The 10,340-nt window shown below is 48.6% G+C and overlaps 1 protein-coding gene across 4 annotated transcripts in view; it reads right to left on the reverse strand.

Annotated features, from left to right (window-relative positions):
• Positions 1-7,157, reverse strand: part of CRY2 (cryptochrome circadian regulator 2) — a 36,487-nt gene extending 29,330 nt beyond the window's left edge. For 2 of the 4 annotated variants that reach the window (XM_080815928.1, XM_080815929.1), the window contains exon 1: positions 6,889-7,116. In XM_080815928.1, the coding sequence (XP_080672054.1) occupies positions 6,889-7,109 (221 nt within the window). In that variant the 5' untranslated portion in view covers positions 7,110-7,116. Of the gene's footprint in view, positions 1-6,888 lie in introns of all 4 variants that reach the window. The other 2 variants (XM_080815927.1, XM_080815930.1) reach the window with 2 other exon arrangements.
• Positions 7,158-10,340: the final 3,183 nt, after the last annotated feature.

The following is a 10,340-nucleotide window of genomic DNA, read 5'->3' on the forward strand; positions in this document are numbered from 1 at the left end:
TTTATTTGTTTATTTCATAGACAGAGATTACAAGTAGTCAGAGAGGCAAGCAGGGAGAGAGGAGGAAGCAGGCTCCCCACTGATCAGAGAGCCCAATGTGCTGATCAGAGAGCCTGATGCGGACCTCGATCCCAGGACTCTCGATCACAGGACCCTGAGACCATGACCTGAGCCGAAGGCAGAGGCTTTAACCCACTGAGCCACCCAGGCACCCCCACCTCTAAAGCCTTTCAGTGGCACACCAGACAGGAGATTCCGCCAGACCTCAAGTGTTTGGAACCTCTCTCTGACCAACACAAACCTGAGTATAGGTAATCCATATACATTTGGAACTTCTGCAGGAACTAACCTCTGACAGGTCGGCCTGGTTCATAGATACCCCTGCTATCTACACTTCGCCATCTCCCACCCATCTCCGTCAATGACGGAAATCACTAGATTTTATTTTGAACACAATGAAGCCTTGTGCCGCCTCTGCAGCACATCGCACCCCCTGACTGCTGCAGGCTTACAGGAGCAGCTCCTGTTCCTAGGCTGCCACCTAGAACCAGTCCCTGCTGCTGTCTCTGACGTCAACAACATGACACTCCCACGGCAGCGAATGCCACAGACCCACATTCCAGCAGGAGCTGAGTCCCACGCTTAGCCCAAAGCACCCTGCTAGCCTGCACAGACTCTCCAGGAGAGGCGGAGATGGGAGACTGTGGCTTTCTGAAACCCCCAGCTCCGCCTCTGTGACTTTGTTTTTGAGAAACTGACACCGTCAGAAAAGGAAAGCGAAGCCAGGAGTGACTGGAGTGACGCACTTGCACCTGTGTTGGCCTCCTCCCAGGCCACACTGTTCTTCTCCAGAGGGAAAGAAGAGAGACATCTGTGAACAGCCTCCTTCCACCTGAAACCTGGGCCCTGCTGGGGAGAATGCCTGGATGTAACCGGCAACTTAAATTCCAACTTAAATTCAGGGCACCGGGTCCTCCGTCTGAGGCTCTCAGGAATGTCCCTGCCATGCACGTTGGTGGCCTCCTCCCTCACAGGCCACCAGGCTGCACAGGTTTTCAGTCTGAAGCTATAAATAAGGCTGACGTGCACTCGAGAGCTAGGCTCCAGCTGCCTCCCCAGAGCTTTATTTCTAGACCTCATTTACTAAAAGGAGAAATTCTGAAGTAAGCATCTCTGAAGTAAGATAAGTAAGATAACCCCAAGAGAGCCCTTTTCTTCTTTGACAAGAGAAGTCTACAGCTGAGGGAGGAAGCAAAAGGCCCAACTCTGAACTCTGCAACCAAATGACAGTAATGATAACAGCAACAACTAACATTTTTAAAAAGATTATTTATTTATTTATTTGACAGAGAGAGAGAGAGAGAGATCACATGTAGGCAGAGAGAGAGAGAGAGAGAGAGAGAGAGGAAGAAGCAGGCTCTCTGCGGGGCTCGATCCCAGGATCCTGGGATCATGACCCGAGCCGAAGGCAGAGGCTTTAACCCACTGAGCCACCCAGGTGCCCCAACAACTAACATTTAATCAGCATTTGCAATGAACTGAACACTAGTCTACTTATTTTATATATGTTATCTCATTTCCTTCTCAAATAGATCTGGGACATAGATACTATCATTATTCCCATTTCACAAATGTGGAGACAAAGGCACAGAGTTATCAAGTAATTTGCTAGTAAGTGGCCACTATTCAAACCAGGCAGTGTGGCTCTGCGTCTGCATTCTCTTTTTTTTTTTTTTTTTTTAAGATTTTATTTATTTGACAGAGATCACAAGTAGGCAGAGAGGCAGGCAGAGAGAGAGAGAGGAAGGGAAGCAGGCTTCCCGCTGAGCAGAGAGCCGGATGCGGGGCTGGATCCCAGGACCCTGAGACCATGACCTGAGCCGAAGGCAGAGGCTTCAACCCACCGAGCCACCCAGGCGCCCCTGCGTCTGCATTCTTAACCACCAGGCTCCACTGCTTGACCAGGACTTACTGCCTGAGCACTGAGGCTGTACTGTCCAGTACGCAGCCATCAAAGAGAACCGCAGCCAACGCCTTTGCCCCCAGATCCTTGCTCCTCTGAGGCTCAACAGCCGTAAATCACCCAGAAGCTTGTTGAAATGCAGAATTTCAGACCTCCAGGATAGGAATCTGCATTTTAGCAACCTGGTGATTTCATTGCACACTAAAGTTTCACAAACACTATTCTAGAAAACTGAACTTCACTTCTAGCTTCTGTTTATAAATTGCTTTTCTTTGCTTCTAATTTGTTTCTACTAAACTTTCTCTCTTTGAGATCCTGGTTTCTGCCTCTTTGGTGCTCTAGATATGATCTGTTACTTCCAACTTCCCTTTTGAGTCCAGCCCTACAGGGCTTTTTCAGGAAGGAGGCTTAAGGATGGCCCCCATAAAAGGCAACAGGCCCCTGGGATCCCCAGCCCCAGGCAGCCAGAGAAAGAGAAGCCACTGCTATGGTGCCTCGCCTGCCAGGTGACAGTTTGGCATAACACCAAAGAAACAGGAGCAGTGCTGCTATGGGGTCAATACTCGCTGGGGCAGGTGGGTGCATTCTTTCACTGGAGAGAATTGTGGGCCTTTTGCCCTGCTTTAGAGCCCTCCTCTCCACATGGCCAGTTTCTCTTTACTCCAGTGAGGGTAGACTCTAAAGAAAACTGGCCTGGGCATTGGAGATGGTGGCATTTAGGGCTGGCAGCTCACTTTTGGCAGCTCCAAGCTGAGCTCACATGGCCAAAATTCAGAGCACACGGTCCTGTGCGAGCAGTTAAAGCTCACCCTTAGGATTAGACAACATGTGCAACTGAATTACATTATGTAAGTGCTCTGGAGCTAGAGGCACGCAGCACTGGAGAAGACCAAACAGGGATTTCCAAAAATACAGAAAGGACTCTGTCATTCAGGCACTCCACGGGGCTAACTAGCCCTTTAGAATAAGACAGGCAGATCTTTAGAGAAGACCTTGGCAGATTCTGTGTTGAGGAATGTTTTGCTCTTCATAGGAGGAGGGAGGACGCTAGTGAACTCTTTTTGGATCCAGATTGCCCTTGACCAAGTTTCTCTGCATCAAGCCAAGATTATCTAACTATATGATGATGTCATAGGCTGGCCCAGACTGGCTACATAGGATATTAATAGAAATTAATTTATCCTAAGTAAGAGGGCATAAGCCCCATGGAAAAGGATGGCTTAAACTCACAATCCATAGCAGGGATTGATCTCTAAGTATCACTCACTTAAAAACAGATTTATTCTTTCCTAATTTCAAAGAAAAAGATGAGGATTTTCCTCCCTTTTCAGCACATGGAAACGTTTCCTCAGCAGCAGAACAGCGAAATGACTCTCTTGAGTACCCGTGTGAACAACTCGGAGAAACTTCGATTTCTTCCCCAAAAGACTACAGTTCTCAATCCCCTGCTTGCTGACCGAGACCCAGGGATGAACCGACCAAATCGACATTCTCACAGTGACTAACTCCCAGCACTGGGATGAGAGACACATTGTTCTCACCAGGCATCCTGGAGTTCCTAGTTCACCTCATTTATTAACTCTGAGCTATATGGCCTGATGTTTCTACCAACTCCCCCTGTCCTGGAAGCTCCTGAATGCACACGCAGCACAGAGCTAGGGAGAAAATGATGTAAATGAAGGGTGCAATAAATTACTGCCAACACCAGTCGAAGTTGCAGGAGCAAGAGAAAGGCAATGAAAACCCACACTGAGTACCATTTTTAAATCTAGAAGCTGATCACACCCCCCCCCCCGCCTTTCGGGTGGTTCTTACTGCAGTACCTCCTTCCACATAGAGCAAATTTGGGGAAGGTGGGGCTGGGAAAAATGGCAAAGGGCTTAGCCAACTAGTGCTTGACAAAAAAGTCCTGAGGCTCACTGAGCTACGATTAGCCCATCAGCTTCCCACTACCACCAAGGCAAGAAGTATGCTAGCCTTTCTGCTCTGCTAATATACATATTTCTTGGTTGCCTTTCTCTGTCCTCTTTGACTTTGGAAAGTGCTATGCATGGTTATTTTAATCTGATTCATCTGCTGAAAAATGCTGTGCGGGAGCTAGTGTAACAAGTGCAGGAGGAAGGCATCTGAGATCTCGAATACCCCCCACCTCTTGCAGATGGCCCATGACCCACCCTTTCTAGGGAGGCTTCTCAGAGGCAGCAACTGACATATCTGCAGAGCTAGGATGTTATGCTGCAGCACACTTGTCTCAGATCACTCCCAGCTTCAGACACAGCCACCGAAGATTACACAGACTGTAGTTATGGGAGGTACAGCTCGCTCCGTCACTCCTGCAACCCCCAAATGTGTGTCAAACAGTCGCAGCTCTGCCCCGAATCTGATCGTGGGAGCAAAGAGTATGGTGGGAGTGGCAGCAGCGGGTCTGTTTCCAGGCCCAGGAGCAGTTATCATATTCGATCTGTTTTGTTTTTTTTCACCCCTTTCTTCTGAATGCCAAAGCTAATTAGCCTCCCTGGCGAAGCACTGCAACACATTTCCCAAGCTGTCAGGCTCAAGTCAGTGGTTCTCCAGTCCAGTGCTTCTCAGGCTTCATCGCACATGAGAGCTTTAAAAATCCGTAGCCTAGACCCATTAAATCAAAATTGGGGGAGGACGGAGTCAGGCATTTTTTAAAGATCCTTTGGTGATTCCCATGATGCTGCTCTAGTCTGTCCCCCTATTTTATTTATTTCGTGGCATTTAGTTCTATTAAATTATGGTTGTTTACTTGTCTCCCTCTACTAAAATGTAGGCTCTAGGAGCTCTGGACACAACTGCTTGTTCACTGCTGTGTCCCTAGCAACGCCCAGATCAGTGACTGGCAGGTACTAGGCACCCATTAAATCATTGTTCAATTAATATCTACATTCCTACATGGCCTCTGACTTTAGGATTTGACTAAGGCATCTGAGCTGCCATATTCCTTTGTCTCCTTCACTTGCTCCAAGGCACAGTCACAAGAGAGACCCATAAAAATCCATAAACACCTAGCTCCTAGCAAACCTGAGTTTAATCAGCAACAGAGCTTTTGTTGTTCATTTTTTTAAAAAAGATTTTATTTGTTTATTTGACAGACAGAGATCACAAGTAGGCAGAGAGGCAGGCAGAGAGAGATGAAGGGAAGCAGGCTCTGAGCAGAGAGCCCGATGCGGGGCTCGATCCCATATGACCGGAGCCAAAGGCAGAGGCTTTAACCCACTGAGCCACGCAGGCGCCCCTTGTTCATTTTTAATCTCCACTACCACAAAGGTGCAGGCAGGCCTATGCAATGTCCCCCAACCCTGGTAAAACAAAACCAAACCTCTTTCATGAGAATGTAACAAGCAAGTAGTCAGGTTTATTTACTCTGCTCTAATTGGCACACTGCCATAAACAGAGGGCAAAGTCTAAGGCTTGGTTTAACGTCCATGCTAGGGATGGCCATTTTGAAGATGTTTGTCAAACCCAACCTCCTATCTATAGAAACTGGAGCACAGGCAGAGCAATAGAGCAGCCCGAAAACTGTGTGGGCAGGCTCTCCACAGGACTATCTTTAGTTGTTCTCTCTATATAAATGGGGCAGGAGGGGGCATTTAATAGACCCACTGCTAGGGGCACTCACTTTCCTAGCAGGGCACACACCTCCGGGAGGAAAAGAATGGCGTATTGATAGCTACCACATCCTGGAAATAACGCTGCCCATCAGTGCAACAGGGACACAGGCAAACATCACCCAGAACAACGCAAACAAACCAAAGGACAGCTGCGAGGTGTTTTAAAGAGAGAAGGGTACAGGATGTTTCAAAACGCCTTGGTTTTAAACACACTGATTACAGAGAAAGGACATCAGCTACCTATCTGTTAATCCTTTCCCATGATTCTGTTGACTGCATCTCCTGGGAATCATCAAAGAAGGATCTCCTTGATTATCACAGCTCTCCTGCTCCCTAACCTCAGGAAGTGTAATCACTAGTGGCTCAACTGTCCTTTAAAATCAGTCTCATGAGAAGAGGAGGAAGGAAGTGATACTTTGGTTTCTTTACCTTTCTTTCTTTTTTTTTTCCTAGCAAGCTCATACCTAGCAGTTGAGGGAATTCTCCAAAATGGGTTTAAGTACTACTTTCTAGCTAAGGACACAAAGTGCCTCTAACTGGACAAGCCCTTGGGGTCTTCATAATAAAAGGGCAGAGGGCACCTGCCTTGTCTAATGCTAATTCAGGTCTCCAGACACCTCCAGAGGCAGGAAGGTCTTGGTAGAAGGAAACAGGATGGGTGAAAAGATGTTTTCAAACAAACCAGAAGCTTACAGACGACCTTCGGGAGCCCAGCAACAGGCTCTTTTCTCGAAGAATGCCAGAAGCACCCGCTGTGCTACCAACTCAGAAACCCAGAAACCCGTCTCTGCCCTTCCATCCCAGGATCTCCTTTCTTCCGTTCCCTGAGCACACCCCGAAGAGCCCTAGATCAGGAGTCCCTGCTCTGCCACTCCCTGACTTCAAGTCCTGGGGCAGGCCCACTCTGCGTCTCTAGGCCTCAGGAGTTCCACCTGTACAATGGGGAGTATGATCTCTGATCATCCCACAGGAATGCTGTGAGGCCCCCAAGGGACTAATACACAGTGCGAACGCGCTCTGTCAGAGGTGGAGCCCTGGCCCAGGCCCACCCAGGCCATTACTAAGATGACTAACCGCTTCCTTCGTCCCGGCTTCTCCCCTCTGGAGGCCCGGCTTCGTCTCCCTGGCTCAACTCCTCAGGCCCGGATTTCCCGGCCCTGGGACCTGGGGGGGGTGGAGGGGGCAGAGCTTCCCTCTCTGTAGGGCGGGGGCGACCCGGGCTGTTCGCCAGGCGCCCTCGAGGCCAGGCCGCTCCCCTTGAGCCCACGACCCCGCTCCGGGCCCCCTTACCTCCATCGGTTGATGCCCACGGATGAGGAGGCCGCGAACCACGGGTCCAGGATGTAAACGCAGCGCACGCAGCGCGCCCCACGCACGGCCGCCAGCAGCGCAGGGTTGTCGTGGAGCCGCAGCCCTTTGCGGAACCAGTGCACCGAAGAGGCGCCATCCACTCCGGCTGCCGGCGCCGGTGCCGGGGCCGCCGCTGCCGCCGTCACCACAGCCGCCGCCATCACCGCTCTGACTGCTCAGGCCTCCGCCGCTCCGCCCCCGTCGGCCTCGCGGGCCCCGCCCCCGGCCCGCCTAGTGACCTACGACGACGCCGCTCCTCTCTGTGGCCCCACCCCTAAGGCCCTGGAGCGCCCCTGCCATTGGCTGGGAGCCTCCCACCGGGCGATTGGCCCAGCAACGCGGAGTCCGGCCCCGCCCCCTCACGTTCCCACCATGTGTCGGTCCGCGGGAGAGGAGGCGGCGGGCTGGGCTGGTGACGCAAGTTGCCTATCCCTTCCGAGGTCTGGGCGTGGAAGGAGTCTCAAGGGACGGAGGATCTCTTACAGGTGTCCTGTCCTAAGTCTGTCACTGGAAGCTGTCTGGGCTGGTGGGGGTTGCTGCAACTCCAGCCAGTGACCTAACCAGCATCATCCACTTCTGCCTCTAGGCTGGGACATCCTCTGCAACATTCTACTACAGCTACTATTTATTCAATGCATTTTCTATAGCAAGCAACGGGTTAATATCCTTACATAGACTATCTCACTTACAATTCTTAACCTGGTTACGTTCACTCAACAGATCCCAGTGAAAGAACTGTTATTATTCTCATTTTAGATACAGAGGAATCTGAGGCTGCCACAGCTTGAGTGACTTGTTCTGTATCAGAAAGCTAATAAGAGGATCCCACCAACTAGTCAGAATCTGAAGCTTCTGCTTTTATCCACAAAGCTATACTCTTATCTGCATAGAGCTCCTTGGCATTTCAAAGTGGCAAAGTCTAAAGAGGGAGGAGTGCCCTGATGCACAACACTGGAGGGACTGGGAGTAGGAATGGGCAATGCAGAGAATGTGGGTCAAGACAGTAATTATGCCATCAGATGAATCTTTCTTTCTTTCTTTCTTTCTTTCTTTCTTTCTTTTTTTTTTTTTTTGTGTTTAGTAGAATATAGAACAATGGTACCTCTGTGCTCCCGAAGCCCTGAACTGGATTCTGTGTGGGATTCAGAGATATGGGAAACACTGTCTCCACTACTCCCCAGGGGAGCCAAGAGGAGCCCTGTTATTCTTCTAGAGCCTAGCACTGGCCTGGCTGATAGACTGAATGGCAAGAGAAGCATATGAGCACCTGCAATGAAGTGTCGATGGTGAGCTAAGATAGCCTAATTAGACTGCAGCTTTGTGGTTATCGAAATGTGGTTATTGAATTTGGCCCTAGGTTGTGCCCATACTCACATCCCTTTCTGAATTTGGAAATGAGCAATGAAGAAATTTAGCAAATTAGTGACATTATTTGGCACGGCTCTCTAAACCACAGAATCATTCTCAATCCCAGGTTCTCTCTCATATGTGTAAGGTTTTCCTTCAAGCCTGAATCACTCTTCACCCTGTCCCTCTCCTTTTAAAAATTTTTTATTTTTCTCTCTTTTTAAAAAGAATGTATTTATTTGGCAGAGAGAGAGGGAGCATGTGCACACACAAGCAGGGAGAAGGAAAGGGAGAAGCAGGCTCCTGGCCGAGCAGGGAGCCTAAGGTGTGGCTGGATCCCAGGGTCCCAGGATCATGACCTGACCCAAAGGCAGATGCTTAACCGACTGCGCCACCCAGGCGCCCCTACCCTGTCCCCTTTTTAACTCCAGTTTGTTCCCTGTCCAGTTTGTTCTGTGTCACTCAGTATAGATGTCACTTTCTTGGTGTCTGGTCCTAGCCCCCATAGTGCCCATCTCATTCTGTGCTGTTTCTTATCACTGGCTTTAGTACATGGTACTGGCATTTCTTACTCATCTCTCTGTGCCATTAGACTATAAATTCCTGGAGGGCAGGGGCTCTGGCTTATTCGCAGGTGAATTTTCAGGGTTTAGCTCAGCGCTTGGCACTTACTGATTGAGGATTCCTTGAGCAAAAGGTGAACAGAGAAACTAGTCTTAGGTCAGCAGGAACTTTAAAGGTCTATCCAGTCCCGACTCTGTCCTTGTTTTTGAATCCCAAATGCTTGCTGGAAGAATAGATGCCACCTCTCGTTACTTTTCTCTTGAGACTTTGTGTTTCCCCCTCTCTTATCCCCTTTTCTCTCCACAAGGTTGAGGAGGGATGGAACAGAGAGTGTAAGGATGTGGTTCTTTCCCCTAGCCTCAAAGATGGGTACTCTTTCTCTGCTAAACTCCTGTAATGCTTTCTGTATAGACTGTGGGTCCATGAGGGTAGGGGCTGTGCTTATCTTGCTTGTCAATGTATTCCCAGCTGCAGTGTGGTACTTGACATGTGGTAGTTGCTCAATAAATACGTGATGAATGATTGAATGTCATTTATCCCTATCTTATTGGGTTATAATGAGAGGCAGTGTGTAGTACAATGGTTAAGCCCAACATCTTGCATGTCTGGAGTGGCTGGATTCAAATTCTGCTTCTGCTTTTACTCTGTGTGACCTTAGTAAACTAGTGACCTCCTTGTTCCCCACTTTCTTAAGCTATACAATAGGAATGACCATAGTAGCGAGGACATAGTAAGCATTTTATGAGTCAGCTACTATTATTCTGAACAGCAGGATCTGTGTCTGCATTTGCCTTCCTTGCAACATCTTGTTCTTGGTCTTAAATGTAATGAGCAATCCATAAGTTGCTGGTGAAAAAAATATTTTAATCAGGTTTCCAAAGACCTCAAAATTATACCAGTAATGAAAAATAACAACAATTCCCCAAACCACTGCAGTGTTGCATGCAGTTTTAAAGAAAATATTAAGTATATTCTATATTGCTGTGTCATTGTGTTTGTTATTTCAATGACTATATAGTCCTTCATCGTGTTGATAAGGAAGAATTGTTTTATTGAATGATTGCATATGGTTTAAGTATAAGAGGGTAACACTCAAGAATCAATCAGGAAGTGAATCTCCCCCTGGACAGAATACTGGAGTGCAAAGTTCACTTTTGAACTTTACACTTTAAAAGGGACCTAGGGAGGGGTACCTGGGTGGCTCAGCCAGTTAAGCAGCTAACTCTTGATTTTGGTTCGTCACGATCTCATGGTCATGAGATCCAGCCTGGCTTTGGCTCTGTGCTGAGTGGAGAGTCTGCTTCTCTCCCTCTCCCTCGGCCCCTCCTTTCTCTCTCTCTCTCTCTCAAATAAATAAATCTAAAAAAAGGGGGGGGTGGTACATAGAGAAGTTACCGAGAGAGCAAAGAAACCTGTACATTGCTAGGGAGGTGAAATGTAATCGAGTACTATTGTATCTTTGAGAGCAGTAAGAAGGAGGT

Source organism: Martes martes, assembly GCF_963455335.1.
Source record: "Martes martes genome assembly, chromosome: 10".
In the NCBI taxonomy this organism is placed as follows: Eukaryota; Metazoa; Chordata; class Mammalia; order Carnivora; family Mustelidae; genus Martes; species Martes martes.